The sequence below is a fragment of the Sus scrofa genome, chromosome 14 (genome assembly GCF_000003025.6).
Source record: "Sus scrofa isolate TJ Tabasco breed Duroc chromosome 14, Sscrofa11.1, whole genome shotgun sequence".
Taxonomy (NCBI): Eukaryota; Metazoa; Chordata; class Mammalia; order Artiodactyla; family Suidae; genus Sus; species Sus scrofa.
Window position 1 is genome coordinate 122,855,067 of NC_010456.5, and position 19,468 is coordinate 122,874,534.

General features: G+C 39.0%; 1 protein-coding gene across 1 annotated transcript in view; it reads left to right on the forward strand.

The window, feature by feature from the left end:
• The window catches only part of VTI1A (vesicle transport through interaction with t-SNAREs 1A), a 368,842-nt gene that overhangs the window by 6,340 nt on the left and 343,034 nt on the right, over positions 1-19,468 (forward strand). Inside the window, 2 exon segments of the mRNA XM_013983738.2 lie at positions 3,929-3,987; positions 8,793-8,903. Of these exon segments, the coding sequence (XP_013839192.2) occupies positions 3,929-3,987; positions 8,793-8,903 (170 nt within the window).

The following is a 19,468-nucleotide window of genomic DNA, read 5'->3' on the forward strand; positions in this document are numbered from 1 at the left end:
CAGGCTCACTGCTAAATTTTAGGCGTAAGACATGGTTCCTGAAGTTCCCTGGTGGCTCAATGGGTTAAGGATCGGGTGTTGTCATTGCTTTGGTTCTAGTTACTGTTGTGATACAGGTTCAGTTCCTGGCCTGGGAACTTCCACATGCCGTGAGTGCAGCCAGTAAAAGAAAAGAAAGAAAGAAAGGAAAAAAAAAAAAAAAAAAAAAAAGGAAAGAAAAGGAAAAAAGCCATGAGCCTCCAAGCTGGAGGATAAATCAGACCAGTAAGAGTGAAAGATAAATCATGAGGATTAGGTAAGGACTCTAGGCAGTTTCTGTAAGAGAGAGTAGTTAACTCTTCTGTTGGGGTAGAAAAAGAGTCAAAGAGGCAGTGACTTCTAAAGAGAATTTTGACTAGCAGCTTGCCAATTAGTCACAGTGGAGATGGGCAAAAGTATTGAGATTAAAGGTCTGAAGTCCTGGAAATATATCAAGATTAGCAGTAAAGGTTTGGGACAATAAATATGTTAAAAAAATGGGATTGGATGAAATTGTGTGGGGACGTAGACATTAGTCCTAAGAGAAGAAAAGCAAGGACTGAACTTTGAAAAACACTGACAGTTAAGGATAGGCTGGGAAAGAGGATGCCCAGTAGAGGACACTGAGGCAGAAGTGAGTGTTAAGGAGAATCACAGAGTCAGGGTGTCCTGGAAGCCAGGAAAGGAGAAACTGAAAAGATGGGAGGAGTCGAGTGTCAGATGCCACAAGATTAAGTAAAAATTCGGCCAAAGAGTGTCCATGAGTTTGGGCAAAGGGAAGGCCATTAGTCTTTGTAAGTGAGAGTCATTTCAGTGGAATAGTGGGAATGGGAGTGAGATTAGAGGGAGGAAATGGGGAGATGAGGAAGGAAACGGTGACTGTGGTTAGAAGGAGAGAGATTAATAGCAAAGGGGAGGACCGGTCAAGGGAGGCTTCTTTCCTTGTTTTATTTGGTAATGAGAAAAACTGGTACATGTTTGTCTTAGAGGTCCATGGCATGGATTTTCTTAACAGCTGAGTGTCTTAAAAACAACAACAACAACAAAAACCAAGATATTCCTTCTAATTTGTAAATGCTCTTGGTCCAAGATGGGCTTGTCTTATTTCATATTTTCCTCTATTGCAAAAATACAGTGTGGTTCTATTATAAATTGTGGAAAAGTTAGATGGGTTGACATGTGCCAGAAGCAAATAAATTTGGGATCGTATACTCAATTTTTAATCTGGCTATATGTAGGCTTAAATTTTCAAAGAGAGAAAATAAAACTGAATTTTCATTCTAAATGTGCATTTTTCTTAGGAAGAACTACTTAGAGTACACACAGAACACCTTATGTGACAGCTAACCCCCCTAGTTTTTGGCAGGAGAAATCAGAGGGAAGGGGTGCAGGACCTAATTTTTGTTCTAGTAAAATAATATCTTATGATACAAGAGTCCCCACATGGTGTTAACTATCCTTCTGAAAAGTTAGTCAGCTGCCAGGTGTTGTACCCATTTAAGCTTCGTGACTTCTAGTCTTTTAGTCAGTTGGTATTCATTGGGTTCTATGTCATAGAAAGTCACCTTTAGATAGAGAAAAGTAAATGTGTTGGTTCAAGAAACCAAAGCCATGGTAAAGTCAAGTAAAACCTTGAGTTACCTGGATCAAGAAACTAATTAACTAACAAAATCTATGTAATTATCTATCTATCTATCTACTTGGGCTTTTTAAATTTTTTATTAATATTTATAATGATTTTTTATTTTTACTTAGCTTCTTTCTAAATGTAGGCTTCATTCTTAACTACTGCAAACTGGCTTGCTCCTTGTAACTAGAACAATGGATGCCAACAGCTTATAGACTCATGTTCTTATAATGCTATCAAAAAAAGGAAAAGGCTTTCCTATTACTTGAGGACTTTGATTAGCCTGCTTGGATCTTTTTTTAAATTTAATTTATTGGAGTATAATTGACTTACAACAATGTCATGTTAGTTTCAGGTGTACAGCAAAGTGAATCAGTTATATATATACACATATATCCATTCTTTTTCAGATTCTTTCCCATGTAGGTTATTACAGAATATTGAGGAGAGGTCCCTGTGCTATGCAATAGGTCCTTGTTAGTTATCTATTTTATATATAGTAGTATGTGTATGTTAATCCCAAACTCCTACTAATTTATCCCTCTCCCCATGTTTCCCCTTTGGTAACCATAAGTTTGATTTTGAAATTTGCAAGTGTATTTCTGTTTTGTAAGTAAGTTTTTATGTATCACTTTAAAATCAGATTCTACATTTAAGAGATGTCATATGATATTTGTCTAACTTCACTCAGTATGATAATCTCTAGGTCTATCCCTGTTGCTGCAAATTGCATTATTTTATCCTTGTTTATGGCTTACTAATATTCCATTGTATATATTCTTTACCTATTCCTCTGTTGATGGGCATTTAGGTTGCTTCCATGTCTTGGCTATTGTAAATAGTGCTACAGTGACCATTGGAGTGCATGTATTTTTTTGAATTATGATTTTCTGAAGATACATGCCCAGGAGTGCGATTGCTGGATCATATAGTAGTCCTATATTTAGTTTTTTAAGGAACCTCCATACTGTTCTTCATAGTAGTTGTACCAGTTTACATTCCCATTCTGCTCCCATCCTGTAGACCAATGCAGCCAGAGGGATTGAGCTGTTAGTATTAGTCCAGCTAGGAAGAGAAGCCCATCCCTTGGCAAGTCACAGTGATCAGAGAGGTGGGGTCATAGAAGGAAATAGCATCTCCTGTTGACCTCCTTGGTGCAAAGGAGAGCCTCAAAAGAGTGAGGGTTATTGCCTGAGAAGAGGAGGGTGTTAGGCAGACAAAATTATAAATGTTCAATAAATTTAGATAGCACAGAACTTGGTGTTATCTCTAAATAAATGGGCTGATTGATTTAGAATAGGGGTAGGGAAATTTTTTATGAAATTGTTGCTAAAACATATCTCTCCCAGAAAAGGGAATGCGGTTGGGTTATAACTTAATTGTGGTAGTTTGAAAAAAAAAACAAAAGCAAAAACATATAGACACTTAGCACTTCCCAAATTAAAAGCAGTTTCTCTTGCATCAGCTTATTTGAGCTAAAAAATAATCATAGGTATTTTAGGGCTGCTGTTTAACATCATAAGCATTCCCCACATCCCTATATTATTCTGTATTCAGTTTTTAATAGCCTTTTATTTATTTATTTTTTGGCCGTGCCAGCAGCATGCAGAAGTTCCCAGGCCAGGGGTCGAACCTGCACCACGTCAATGACAATGTAGGATCCTTAATTGCTAGGTCACCAGGGAACTCTCCAATAAATATTTTAGATTACCACTTTAGAGAGTATAGACTGAGTCTCACAAAAAAAAAAAAAAAAAAAAAGCTCTTTCTTATCCAGCATCCCATAAGCAGTGAGTAGATAGTGGCTTTGGGTTTAGAATCAGTAGTTCTGACATCAAATATTTCTTCCATTACACCCAACTCTTAATGAAAGCACAATTTTTTAGTGGGTTATAAAATCTTGCCCAGTTTTAGGAATTTGTTTTTGTATGCGACTTTTCAATTGTATTCATAAATCAACTATTCCCAATTTGTTAAAGTCATGACTTTGCAGATTCATCATGCCACCACCAAGTCTGCTATTGTTGATACAGACTCTTCTAAAAACAATTTTTGATTTCTCTTAAAAAATGTTATGGCAGTCTTAATAATTCAGTGCTCCATAGGATTCTGTACTTCCAAATAGCCTAGAATCAGTTCCTAACTCACCAAAGAATGATGTGGCCGTTTGCCTGATATGGCAGTTCTCTACTCTGATTAACCAGAAAGAAAAAAAAAGCTATATAATTAATATTACATTTATTTATATCCTTAGCAATTCCTCGGTATGATTGTTTGTTTCAGATGAGAAGAAGCAGATGGTTGCGAATGTGGAGAAACAGCTTGAAGAAGCAAAAGAACTGGTACGTGCAAACTTGGTCATATATCTTAAAACACAACCAGAGCTATTAAATCTGATGCCTTCCTCTAAGCCTCTTTTATACACTGTAGAAATGGGAAACATTATTGATTAGCAGTTCATGATTCAGAATTCATCACTATTTATTTTAAATGATTTTTATTTACAACCTATGGAATGGGAGAAAATAGTTTCAAATGATGCAACTGACAAGGGCTTAATCTCTAAAATACACAAACAACTTATACAACTCAAGAGCAGAAAGACCCAATAACCCAAGTGTAAAATGGGCAACAGACCTGAGTAAACATTTCTCCAAAGAAGATACACAGATGGCCAACAAGCATATGAAAAAATGCTCATCACTTTTTAAATTGAAGATAATTAGTAGCTTCTTGGAATTTTCTTCTTCTCTCTCTTTATTTTTTTTCCCTTTTGTCTTTTTAGGGCCGCACCTGTGGCATATGGAGGTTCCTAGACTAGGGGTCTAATCGGAGCTTCAGCTGCCAGCCTACATCACAGTCACAGCAACACAGGATCTGAGCCGTGTCTGTGACCTAAGCCACAGCTCATGGCAACGCTGGATCCTTAACCCACTAAGCAAGGCCAGGGATTAAACCCAAAACCTCATGGTTCCTAGTTGGATTCATTTCTGCTGCACCACGACGGGAGCTCAGGATTTTATTTTTCTTAATAAAAGTGATTCATTAAATGTCCACCTTCAATTTTACTCCTTCATAATACTTTTTGTGATAGCGATAAGTAGCTAACACTTGTTAAAGGCATACTGGTATCAGACAGTGGGTTAAGCATATTACTTGCTTTATAGTATCTGATTTTCACAAAATTAAAAACCAAGTGAGACAGGTACTATTGTCAAAAACTGTTGAAAATGGAGATTTGCCTTATTTGCTCACTCACAGGTGAGCTTGCCACAGTTTCATGGATGCTGATGGAAGATGAGAGATTCCTAGGTCAGAGACAAAAGGCTTTTATTACAGCAAAAGCAGCTGCCCAAGTTTCTGCAGGCTTGTGCCAGTTCTCAGAGCCCCAGTTCCCATGGGGCTGACACAGGTTTGCCTAGGAGAATGCCAACACTTACAGCCCATTATCTCAGAGGACAGTAATGTGGAGCCAGGCAAATATACTGCTTTCTAGCAGCCTGTAGCAAGCCTTTTCTTTGTCCCCAAGAGGCATTTATTTCCTACCCACAATGGCTCCCTGCCTGGGAAAAGAGTGGTCAGGGCTCTGCATTCTTGACATGCCCAGCAGGACAAGTAGAGGCCTGAGAGGCGCACAGAGGAGTGATACTCAATACCATCATTACCTGCATTTTGTGGATGGCGAAACTGAGGCTTAGAAAGGTTAAGTAACTTGTCAGTAAGTGGTGAAATAAGGATTTGTACTTAGGTATGCTAAGCCTAGAGCTCTAGCTCATCCAGTAATTTTTGCTACAAATAAATTTACAAGTCAAGGAGCAAAAAATATCAAAAAGTATTGTGTCCTCGTTTTTTGGTTTTATTTTTTGGCTTTTTTTTTTTTTTTTGAGCTGCACCTGCGGCACATGGAGGTTTCCAGGCTAGGGGTCTCATCACAGCAATGCCAGATCTGAGCCATGTCTGCGACCTACACCACAGCTCACAGCAATGGGAACTCCCTAGGTTTTGGCTTTAAAGCCAGGTATTGCAAGTATGATTCACTTTGTTACTGCCTTGTGGTCCTAAATGAGTGTGCTGCTTTTCTAAATACTGACAGGTACTACTACTTGGTGTTCCCTTCGAACTAACTGATATACTTAGAGCAGTTTCCCAAAGTGGTTTCTCTTGACTGGTACTGCCTATTCAGATTAGTTTGGGAAACTATAGCTTAAGCAGAATTGGAGGCCAGGTCTTTTCTGTTACTGTTTTTCTATAAATCTTTCTTAGACCCTTAAGTAGGATAAGAGGTGCACTATGAGGGGCAGCATGTCCCCAGCTTGTTTGCCTGAGTAACATTTGTTAACAGGACCTTACCCGGGGGGCTGCTGCTCCCAGGGTGGGTCTGAAGAAATAGCTGGGTGTTGCTCTTCTTATACTGCACACATTTCCTTTGTGTCTTCGCGTGCTCAGGCAGCAAGGTGCTGAGCTGCTACTCTTCCTGTCTCTGGTTCTTCTCTAGCTGTCAGAACGCTGATGCTCCCCTCACCCTGTAAGGTCTCCTTCCCACGGCACTGTCTACACAGAGGCAGCTTCGCTCCTAACTCCCCAACTTCTCGTGTTTACCTCCCTTTTGAAAGTTCTCCCCCCTGCTTCCAATAGTTTTCTCTTTCCTTTCTTTCCTTTTGATAATCAACTGTTTCTCTCATGCTTCCTGGCCTTCAAGTGAAAAGACTGGTCTTTTATACACCATAGCTGCCACTCAGGGCATCTCTTCCTTCTGGTTGGCAGGCTTACCATAAATATACCCCATCAATTTTTTGGACCTTGAATATCTTCTTATACTGCTGAGTTTTCAATTGCAGGGTTTTTGGGGTTTGTTGTTGTTGTTGTTGTTGTTGTTGTTGTTGTTTTCCCAGCAAAATCTGTGTTTTGGCTCATTGGTTGCCTTCTTTTGGGGACATTGATTTACTTTATGATGTTAGGAAGCTGGTTTCTGGATAACCAAGGTGTTACTGTACCAAGAAGTATAAAACCTAGTTATATCCTCATGGCGCTTGTAGTCACCTCCAGTTGTTACTAACGTGAGGAGTTTTGTCTTAGATGTGTGTTTCGTTTTGTTTAAAATGACGAGGCAGCTGATTTACTTAATTTTGATGACATCCTCGTTAAGGACACTGATCATTACATTAGGTACTGTCCTTTTGATGTGGACCCTGGGAGAAAAAACTTCATTATGATTTTACTTACTAGGATTAGTTATATTTCTGCTGAACAATTTGTATTAATCCCTTAGACACTGCCCGTCTTCCACTTGACGTTGGCCATGTGAATGTTGTGACAATATGGAACCAAAACATCCTAGCCTTATTTCTGGTTTCATTTAAAGTGTTTGTTGTCTGTTTCTTCTTTTTCTTCTTACCTGCTTTTGATTAGTTTTAAGTGTCCTTGTAAAATGCCTGAAACAGAAATGTAGTTAACACTCAGATTTTCACTTACATGTACTTTGCAGTTATTTGTCTGCATGATTCTACTCAACCTTATTAGAACTAAGTACTAAATGATAATTTTGGAGAAGTGCTTTAAACAATTGCCTTGCTGAATCACAAATTTATTGGGGTATCATGTTTATGTTGAGACATGTTAGTTTGGGGATCTAATCGGAGCTGTAGCCGCCAGCCTACACCAGAGCCACAGCAATGTGGGATCCGAGCCACGTCTGCAACCTACACCACAGCTCACAGCAACACCGGATCGTTAACCCACTGAGCAAGGCCAGGGATCGAACCCGCAACCTCATGGCTCCTAGTCGGATTCATTAACCACTGAGCCACAACGGGAACTCCAGAGACACATCAGTAATTTAAATGGTTACTGCTTTACATCAAGGCTAGTTAAAACTGTCACTTTTTTTCATTATAAAAATTAAAGTTTGTGAATTGAACCATAGTTTTCTGGTTTATCTGAGTTCTACTATTGTTACTCAGACCCTAACATTAGATAAATAAGTTTTATTAGTGCTAAGCATAGTGTTCATGGCAATAATTTGAGAATGCTTGAAAAAGCAAAATATAGGGCAACAGTTTTGGATGTGGGTTTATTAGACATGGCCTGAGCCAATCTGTAGTTGTTGGTTTTTATTTCTTAAACAACCTGTGATATCTTGGGTCGTACTTGCTGTATTTCTTCTTGATCATCAGTAATCATGACTACTGTTGTTAGCATTAATCTAGTGATTACCAAGTAAGAGGCACTGTTCTAAGCCCATTATGGGAATTACCCTGTTTACTCTTTACAGCTGCCCTACAAAAGACATACTATTTTTAGAAATGGGAAAAGTTAAGAAACCTGTTCATAATTGTCTGGAAACAATAAAAATCATTATAAAGTAAAATAAAATAAATTGAGTTACTAGTAAGCAGAGGAGCCTACGCTCTGAACCCAGGCATCTGACTTGAAAGCCTCGTTCTTCACCATCATACTCCTTCTGTATGGCCTCCGGGTTTTGCTCATGTGTTGCTCGTGTGTTGTTTCCAAAGTGTTATGTCATGACAGTGTTAGAAAGTGCCTCGCTGGGATTTCAGTGAGCTTGTGTAATTTAACATGCTACTGTATCCATTTAATGCCCTAGCAACATGTTTATAAAGTATAAGCCTAAGGCCAAGATCACAGATTGATTGGCATGGGATTTTACCAATCAGAAGAGACTTTCCAGGAGAACTTTCACCAGACGACTTAGGCTGGGCTGGGAGACTAATAGTAGAAATAACGATGTGGTTTATCTTCTCATAGTTCTGATGGTTCGGGGGTCAGAAGACCAGACCAGGTTGGGTTGAATGATAGGATACTCCATGGATTGTAAAATCATTATTATTGAGGACATTTGGACTGATGCCTTTGTCTTTAAAAAAAATTCTTGACCAAGTAAGCACTTTGGCACTCTATGTGTCACTTGGCAAGCCCTCAGTACCTGTTCGTTGACCTTAAAAATTGAGCACAGAAGTAGCCCTAGCGCTCATCTGACCACAGGCAGCTGGCTCCCTGGGCCTGATTCCTCAAGTTGTGAAATGCGAAAATGGAATTGGAATTCAGTCCTCTCGGTGCTGAATGTCTGGTCACATGGAGAGTAAGCATACGGTTTAAAACAAATCATGTTTTTCTCTCATCCTTCCAGTTGGAACAGATGGACCTGGAAGTCCGAGAGATTCCACCCCAAAGTCGAGGAATGTACAGCAACAGAATGAGAAGCTACAAGCAAGAAATGGGAAAACTTGAGACAGATTTTGTGAGTCAGATTCCATCCTTTGTTCTACCTACCAGTCTTTACACCAAGTTTCACCTATTTTTTTAAAATTTGCCCCCCACCCCCACCCCAAGCCTCAGTCAGTCAGCAGTAAGTGCACTGTGTTTAGGGGCTTGTGCCCAAGACAAACAACAGCTAACAATGACTTGGGATCTAAAAATGCTTATAGAGCTGCTAATAGTGGACTTGAGGGTATGTTGAATTCATGACTTACAAAAAAGATTCAAATCTCGTGGATTTTTTTTAGTCTGGACAGTCTTTATTGGTATTCAGCATTTATTAGAATTTTAAAATCCAATTTTGGGCCTTTCAGAGTTTGCAGCCTTTAAGATACAGTGTTTATGGATGGACTTCAAAGGCTTGTGAATATCCTGAAATTATATATATATATATATATATATATATATATATTTTTTTTTTTTTTTTTTTTTTTTTTTTTTTTGCCTTTTTAGGGCCACACCTGTGGCATATGGAGGTTCCCAGGCTAGGGGTTGAATCAGAGCTGTAGCCGCCAGTCTATGCCAGAGCCACAGCAACTTGGGGTCGGAGCTGTGCCTGCGGCCTACACCACAGCTCACGGCAATGCTGGATCCTTAACCCGCTGAGCGAGGCCAGGGATTGAACCTGCATCCTCATGGATGCTAGTTGGGTTCGTTAACTACTGAGCGACGATGGGAACTCCCCTATATCAGTATTTTTGGGTGTATGTTTCTATTGGTATTTTTTTTCTGGGATAAGCTCCACAGCCTTTATTTTTAGAGTCTTAAAAAGATAAAATTACACTCCTCCCTGCCAAAAGACAAAAGGAACTCAATAACTCATATAAGGGATCCCTTTGTATCAGTTGTCTCCTGAAGCCACTTAGCTTTCTCTTCCTCTATATCTGACTCTCAACTCCACCCACTTCATACAAATTTCAGAATATAAATGTAAAACTATGATGTTAACATCGTTAATAATTAGAAAGTAATAGGAGTAGGAAAGATACAGGTCATAATACTCAGCCATTAAAAGGAATGAAATAATGGCACTGTAGCAACATGGATGGACTTAGAAATTATCATGCTAAGTGACGTTAATCAGACAGTGAGACACAAACATTATATGCTATCACTTATATGTGGAATATAAAAAAATTTACAGAACAGAAACTGACTCACGGACTTTGAAAAACTTATGGTTACCCAAGGAGACAGGTTGGGGGGGTGGGATTTTAGGGTGGGATGGTTGTACCTATAAACATATTAAAATTCACTGAATTAAAAAAAAAAGGAAGAAAAGATACAGGTGAGCAATTCCGCTTCTGGATATATACCCAAGAGAATTGAAAGCCTCGATCTTGAAGAGAGATTTATATACCCATGATTGTGGCAGCATTATTTGCTCTACTAAAAGATGGAAACAACCCAAGTGTCCATCAACAGATGATCAGATAAAATGCGGTGTGTGTGTATGGTGGAATATTATATAGCCTTAAAAACGAGGGAATTCTGACACATGCTATGACATGGATGAACTTTGAGAACACTATGCTAAATGAAATAAGCCAATCACAAAAGACACATGCCATGTTTCTGTTTGTATAATGTACCTAAAGTAGTTACATTTATAGAAAGTGGGTTGGTGGTTGTCAAGGGCTGGAGGGAGCTACTGCTAAATGGGTACAGAATTTCAGTTTTTTTTTTTTTTTTGTCTTGTTTGTTGTCGTTGTTGTTGTTGTTGCTATTTCTTGGGCCGCTCCCGCGGCATATGGAGGTTCCCAGGCTACAATCGGAGCTGTAGCCACCGGCCTACGCCAGAGCCACAGCAACGCGGGATCCGAGCCGCGTCAGCAACCTACACCACAGCTCACAGCAACGCCGGATCGTTAACCCACTGAGCAAGGGCAGGGATCGAACCCGCAACCTCATGGTTCCTAGTCGGATTCGTTAACCACTGCGCTACCACGGGAACTCCAGCAATGTGAATATTTTTAACTCTATTGAACTCTACACTTAAAATTGGTTAAGATGGTCAATTATATATTATGTGTATTTTACTGCAATTAAAACCTTAAAAAAGTTTTACCTGTGAGTGACAGGAGTCAAGTGTGTTGGCATGTAAACAACTGTATTTCTGACCCGGGGGTCCAAATTCATAAAGAAATTCAAGAATTTATACAGGTCTTTTTGCCTCTGTTCCTTCCTTAGGTGTTTTACCTTTGGAAGCTACATCTCCTAAACTTCCCACCACAAGGTCAATGTACTGAATCTCCTAGAAATTCTACCCAGAGTCTGGAAATAGGGTGATTTGTTATTTTGTGTATTATTTTATTTTATTATTTTATTTTTTAGGGCCACAACTGTGGCATATGAAGTTCTCAGGCTAGGGGTCGAATAGGAGCTGCAGCGCTAGTCTTCTCCACAGCCATGCCACATCTGTGACCTATGCTGTATCTTGTATGCAACACTGGATCCTTAACCCACTGAGCAAGGCCAGGGATCGAACCCACATCCTCATGGATACTAGTCGGGTTCTTTACCTGCTAAGCCACAACAGGAACTCCTGCGTATTTATTTTATATTATAATTTTTTTTTTCCTGAGAAGCTGAGATGGGCTATCCAGTGACTCATGCATTTATCTTTTAAGTTGTGTCCTATTAATTAAAAAGGAAAATTGGAATCCATGACAGGCCTACATTCAGAAAAGAAATGTAACCATCTTGCTTCTATGCTCTATACTAGATAAAACTTTCTTTAACTGCTTTGTGAAAGGCAGTTTCTTGCAGCAAGAATATGAGACAACATGAGAAAATCTGGATTGATATAAGAATTGGACAACTCAAATGTATACTTAGACAGTTCTAATTAAAGTTAATGGATTAATTAAGCCTTCATGTTTCTCTGTCTAGATGATGGTAGGAGCCTCCTTCCGTTCTTCTCCCACCGTAAACCCCTCTCCACACCGCTCTAGAAGTATCTAACACACTGATCTGAATATGTCACCCTCTTCTGCAAAATCCTACAGAGCTCTGTGGGAACCGAATAAAATTCAGGTCAACTTCTAGGCTTTCTATTCTGTTCCATTGCTTCTTTACATGTCTAGAAATTTTATTAGTATATATTTGATGTTGTGGATCCTATATCGTTAAAAACCGAGATTTTGTCAGTTTCCTTTGGAGCAGTGCATCTCAGTCTTTTTGCCATTGGTACCCCACTAAGGAACTTTTTTAGACCTTTTTTCTTTTTCCTAATTGCTCCTCTCTCCCCCAGGAAATGCTAATACCCAAATATACCTTTCTTGTTTTTTTTTTTTTTTTTTTTTTTTTTTTTTGCTTTGTAGGACCACATCTGAGGCATATGGAAGTCCCCCAGCTAGGGGTCGAATCAGAGCTGCATCTGCTGGCCTATGCAACAGCCACAGCAACTCAGTATCCGAGCCACGTCTGCGACTTACGCCACAGCTCACGGCAAGACCGGAGCCCCAACCCACTGAGCGGGGCCAGGGATCGTACCAACATCCTCCTGGATACTACTCGGATTCATTTCCACTGTGCCACAACAGGAACTCCCCTGCAAATATGTTTTGTATCTGTACAAATTGTACTGCAGCCCTTTGGAAGGCCATGCATCTTTGCAACATATAAGATTCTTCATCCTCCCAATAACAAATTTTTGCCTCTCTGGGCTTGATTATCACCCCTGTTGACAATACATGTCTAAGAGAATGTTGAGCTTTATTGGGGCAGGCAGAAAATTTGCCAGCAGATCCTTTTAAGGTTCGTTGTTAACTTGGTTAGGACATGTCTAGAGTAGCCTGACTTTGGCGGTATGGCCTTTCCTGGATTCCATTTGAATGACTGGAATATTCAGTGAATGTTCTGCCCTCTGTTTGGTGGGAATTCTATCTGTGTGCTTCAGGTTGAATTTTAGAATCTCCATTCCATCCCTGGCTCCCCAGTATGCGTCTTCCAAGTGGCCTCTTCCCTCTGCATCTGCAAGTCACTTTCAGCCAGAGACTTAACGGGACCTCTTAATAGATTTCTGGAGCTCCTTCTCTGTGTGGCTTCCTTCTCCCCATTACCCTGCTCCATTTCATCCATCTCAGCAGCCCCCACCTCCAGTGTCTGCCTCCTAAGTTCAGGGACATGCTGTGCTCCCTTGGGGCTCCACCCCCTGTGTGGTAATCTGGACAATGCCTACAGGCTGAGAGCCACGGCTGGTATACGGCTCATTCCAAGGATTTCTATTGTCACAGGATTTCAGCCCTGCACTGCCTGTTGTCCAGTTTTTAGGAAGGATTGCTTCACACATTTTGTCCATTGTTTAAAGTTTTTTTTTTTTTTGGCGGGGGAGTTGGTTCTGTATTAATTACTGACATTACTGACATGAGAGTTCAATATAGTTTCATGTTTATTAATCCTTATTGGATCATTACATACATTTGAGAATGAAAAAATAGTAGTCTACTCTTTATAGTACTTGTCATGAAATTTAATTTGTGGCTAAATACCTATGTAAAAGATTTGAAAATTTAGGCTGTAGTTTGTAGTCATAGTTGTGGAAAGGGAAGAGATTATGTTCCTTTTATACTGTTGCTACCTCTGATGATTCTGTTCACTTTGCCTAATTCCATTCTTCTTGATTTTGGGCCTCTTGTAGTCTCATATTGTTCATTTTGGATTCTTATAGTCTCACAGTAATAGAAATATCAGGTCCAGAGAAGTTCAGATCAACTACCTTATTTTTCAGATGAGGAAATGGCGAACCGGGGAACCAAAGGTCTTACCTTAAAATCACACTGCTGCTTAGAGTCAAATAACCTAAACACATAGTCAAAGGCTTTCTCCACAATCCTTTGCTGTTCCCTGCCCCCAACTTCATGTTTCTGTAATAGCTTCTTTATATATTTGAAAACAACCTTTAAAAAATTTAGAATTCAGGGAGCTCCCTGGTGACCTAGTGAGTTAAAGAGCCAGTGTTGCCACTGGTATGGCTCAGGGGAAGCACGGTTTCAATCCCTGCCCCAGGAACACATGCTGCAGGCACCCCCCCCAAAAAAAAACCAATTAGATTTCATGTATTTAAGCCATTGTTGTAATTTCTTCCTTCAATACTGGTATGAGGTTAGCTAGGGCATGGTCATGTCTAAGAAAATAAACCACTAAAAGGAGGAAAAATGTAAGTTGAGGATTTTTTTAAGTTTAAGATTATTCTTTGCTTCTTAATAAAATAAAGTCAAGAAAACAAAAAAACTCTAAACTTTTACAAAAAAAAAATCAAAAACTAATGTTGTGTAAAATGTTTGACTAAGTCTCAGTAAGTAGAAAAAGAAAGGAACTAGTTAGTAATGTACCAGGATAAGTTTCCAAAAGTTACTTTGTGGAAGGTGGTTGGTTGAATGTCTTTTGCATCTCATGTTGTACTGTGGTGCTTGCGCCATCTTGTGGTTGGTTTGTATAATTGCCTTTTTTTTTTTTTTCCCTTAAAACAAAGCTGAACTTCCTTTAAGACTTCTACAGAGACTGTAGGATTTGGGGTGAAGATTAGATCGTAAAGAATGTTAGAAGTAGATCTGTTTAGCTACAGTATCAAATTCACTTCTATCTTAGGTCAGTGGTGCCCGAATGCTGTGCTTTTCCTGTTTGGCAGGCTATGTGATGTGATTGTTAGACCAGCTCCTAGTGCAGTGCTGTCTACATCAGAGAATGGCACTTCTATTGACAGTCTCAGCAGTGAGACTGAATGGTCCTGGAAGCCCAACTATCTGCAGACTATCAGGGTTGGTCCCTTAGGTCAGGGTTCAAAGGATATTGTGGAACAGCTTGAAGCTTTTACTGCGACTACCTACACTCTCTTTTAACAGGTGAATGGACAACTTGAGCATCTGAGTTTATGAGTGAAGCCAGTCACTGTATTCTCTCTCTCTCTCTTTTTTTTAAGTCCATGATAGACTAAATAAGTACGAATGAGAGAGACGAACCCTTCTAAATTACGACTTTTGTTGAGAGGTCAAAAACTTTTGTTTACATTTTATCTTTTCTATTCTTATGGCTTCCTGAGATATTTTACTTCTGTTCTGTGGAAGCTGTAGAAAACCACGAAAGCATGTTTGGAGATTTGGATAGTGTCAGTGGTCATGTCTTGGAATTATGGCATCAGCTTATCCTTCTTGCAGGAGCATAAGTGCATTCTAGAAAGAAAGAAGGAAGCCAGACTGGACAGAATCATCCCAGAAAATTTTTCATTTAATAAATGAACTATGAATTATATTTGGTGTTTGATTCTCTGTAAAAGTAATACCTGCTTGTTAGAGAATATTCTGGAAATAAGAGTAGAAAGAAGGAAAAAAAAATCACCATAGTCTCTTACCTCAAAAGATCCATATTTTGATTTGTTTCCTTGTAATCTTCCCTTCCCCTTTGCTTTGTGTAATTTATTGTTTTATTTTAAATACTAATGATGCTACTCAATACACATTTTCCCATACTTAAAAAAAAACCACTCACAAGATTCTAACATTGGTAGTTTCCATTTCTGTAAATTCTTAGTCATTTTAATGGGCATATAATATTTCAATCAGTGAATTAGTTCATCTTAAATTGAATCCTAATAAATTTACCTTTATTCCCTCTATAATTTATTGTGCTGAAATGAGCATATTAGAACAGGCTTATTTCATGAGGGTCATTTCTCAGAAGGCAGATTACCCCATCAAAGTGTATCAGTAATATTTTAACTCTGATTGAAATATTCTTTGGAGGAGTTCCCGTTGTGGCACAGTGGTTAACGAATCCAACTAGGAACCATGAAGTTGCAGGTTCGATCCCTGGCCTTGCTCAGTGGGTTAAGGATCTGGTGTTGCCGTGAGCTATGGTGTAGGTTGCAGACGCAGCTTGGATCTGGTGTTGCTGTGGCTCTGGTGTAGGCCGGAGGCTACAGCTCCAATTAGACCCCTAGCCTGGGAACCTCCATATGCTGCGGGAGCGGCCCTAGAAAAGGCAAAAAGACTATATATATATATATATATATATATATATATATATATTCCTTGGAGTTGCATTTTTATTGTGACTTATAAGATCATTTTTGTTGTTCTTTTGCTAATCTTCTCTGAGTTAGGATAATAAATAAGAACTAAAAATCGTAGGCAGATCAGAGGCAAATACCTTATGTACATCACTCATTTAATCCACAATTATATGTAAAAGATACTGTCACGATCTGTCATTATGGGGATTTTATAACTCTAGAATTAAATACAACTGAGATTTCTTTTTCTAAGATACACTTCCATGGAAGTTATATTAATGTTGGAAAGTCTAGTAGCTACTCATGGCTGTCCATGTCTGGTCTAAAACTGATCTCATTTTAACCTTTCAAAATTTCATAATCAGAAACTGAAGAATATTTTAGTTATCTGGATGTGACTACGACCCCTTTAAGGGAGAAAGTCATATAGTACACAGTATCCACGTGTACAGACGTAAATTTCCGTGTCTGCAGTTATCATGAATTACCTTGTCTGCAGTTACTTCCTTAAGATGGTGGTTCCTAAGGCCTCACCAGGTGAAATTGTTAGAAATCATCTTGCATTTGGCCTTCCTTGTTTGTAGGATTCTCATTCCAGGCTTTGACCTTGGTAAATCTTCTACTCACAGAGCCTCCAATAATTTCAAAGGCTGACACAGGAAATAGACCCCAAAGTCTGTTTTCAGCTGTAGGGATGCCTTCTGGGGGCTGATCTGTGCTTGCGTGTGTCACCTTGGTCTCCTAATTCCAGATGCTGTAAAAGGTTCATATTCTTGACCCTTCTCCCCACCATGTATACTTGACTGGAACAGTAGTATATATTAAATATTTTATCATTGGTCTTATGTATTGAATTTGAGGTTAGCCTTAATAGAGTTTCTTCCCTTTGGAAGCTCTGACACTTTCTTCCGAAGTGATTGTTTTTAGGATGACTACTTGGAGCTTTAGACCATTGTCTTTAGCTCCTATAGAGATTTATGACCCGCAAAAATAGCTTCCACATCCACTGTAGACACTGGCAAAGTTGAAATGTGTACTGACAGAGATATATCCCTATCCCTGTGTGTTCACACACAGTCCTGTGTGTGTACGTTTTTTTAAAAACCAGTATCAGATTCCTGATTAGATCTTGCAGTTTTATTGGAATATTTTTTCCTATCTACTTAGTAATTTGTTTGTTTGTTTGTTTGCCTTTTTACTAGGGCCGCTCCCACAGCACATGGAGGTTCCCAGGCTAGGGGTCTAATCAGAGCTGTAGCCACCAGCCTACACCAGAGCCACAGCAACGTGGGATCTAAGCTGCATCTGCAACCTACACCACAGCTCACGGCAACGCCAGATCCTTAACCCACTGAGCAAGGCCAGGGACTGAACCCACAACCTCATGGCTCCTAGTTGGATTCCTTAACCACTGCGCCACGACGGGAACTCCTCTACTTAGTAATTTTTTAAAATCCTTGTAATTAAAGTTTTAGTGCCATCTTATGGTATGACCAAATTTTTGTTGTGACTTTATGTTATTTCTAGTGGTTTGAGTTTCCTAAGCAGATGAAGTGTATATTTTCTGGGGACTGTGCTGAATCGCATTAAAACAGAAAAGAATTATAAAGCTTATTGGTTTTAACGTGGTTGTCTCTGCTTATAATCCTTCTTAAATTGCTTAACAAATTATTATCGACTTTTCTGTTGTTTGTTTTGCCTTACCACTTTGATCTTACCTAGGAAAAAAAGAGGAAAGATAAAAACAGGTAAGATTTTGAAATTTTAATTGTAAACTGGTGATAAATTTGACTTCACCATTAGTCACTAGATGGCACTGTTTATTTGCAGAGTGCCTTTTTTTTTTTTTTTTTTTTTTTTTTTTTTAAGAACTGGTAGTAACTGAAATTACTGCCTCATGAATAAAATATTTCTGATGGGATTTGCATTTCTATATTGGCTGAAGACACTGTTGAATGTTTTATTAACCAGCCCAGTGCAACTGTCAGCCTATTAAAGAGATCCAATGGTCCCTGTTTAGATAAATAAACTAAATAAATCCAATTCGTCAAATTGTGTTCCTGGCTGTTTATTTTCCATTCTTTTGATGTACAGTTTATTTTAAGTTAAAGTCACATTGGTTTAAAAATTAATGGGAAAATGTTATTTGGTGTTTGGAACATGAAGAAGCTAATTGCCATCGTCAAAAAGCCAGGCTCTGTTGTAATGTTAAATTGTTTGCTCATAAATAGTAAACTTTTTATTGGTTGCGTATAAACTGCCCCGTGCTCAGAAATAGCCTGATATTCTGCAAATACATGGTCAGAGAGACTGTTATCATGATTTGTGGGACCTCTGTTAAATTTCCCTGGGAAAAGTACTATGTAGTTTAAAAGATAAGCCTTTTACTTGGTTTGGCCCATGGGTCATGCTCCTTTTTCACATAGGGTGTACTATTCCTTGGAAAGAAAAGTAGCTAATTGATTTTTAAATAAAACGTCTTTTATCAAAGCGCTTGCCAGTCACTCTCCTAGTAAAGTTTGACAGTGATGCTGGGATGTTGCTAGGGCAACCCAAGGTCTCGAGGTCGTAGCCCCATGCAGATGCCCACACATTCACTACCCTTTTAAAACGTATGTTCTAGAGATCTTGAAACTCAAAATTGCACTATTCAATACCACTGACTAAACTAGAGATCTCATACTTAGGCCCTAGGGTTAAAGCACATTCGAATAAAGCATGTCAATTTTGTGCTTCACTACGCTGAAGTAAGTTAGCAACTGGAAATGACATGTCGTGGTTCTCACTTTGCTTCTCATTTCTTTTTTCATGAATCCTCCCTTGCTTTTTATCCCCTTCTTATTGTCTTTTATCCAGTTCCACATTTGTGAGGTTCAGAACAAAACTCAAAACAGATTAGGCACTTCTGACTTAGCTCATAGCTTTTAGGAGCATGGAACTGCTTGCGATGAAGACGGAGCCAGATCTGGTCTCTAGAGTGAGGGTTTCTAAATCGTGTAATAGTAGTTGAAGAGTTTTGCCATGTCACCTAGTTTAAGCTTTCCTGTACAAGAAGTTATAATGCCGCTAGCAAAGATTTTGCCAGATTTTTCTCTTGATTCCAAGTCCTTGGAAGTCTACCAGGACATAGACCATGCATCCAGATACTCTCTTTTGCGCTTAAGTTGTTTTGTTTGCTTTCCATCCTTTGGTTCTCCCAAATGGAAAAATCATTTTTAAGAATAAAAACCAACGTGGAGTCAAATTGCTCTTCAGGCTTTCCTTTTAAGAAGTTTATCAGATCGTGGATTAAAAGCCTTTGCTGGAAATGTCCCTGCAGTGCTTCACCGTGGTCACATTGGGGAACATCAAGAAATGCGACTTCATCCTCAGTGCATTTTATTAGTTCTTGAGGCTCCTCATGCCTTTGCAAGTTCACAAAAGCTACTGTAGGTCGAGCTCCATCACAGAAAATTCTGAGGAAATGTACACATTTTCTCCATTCAGTTCTGTTAAATATTGTTAAAACAAGTTATTATTGTCTTGGACTTGGAAAT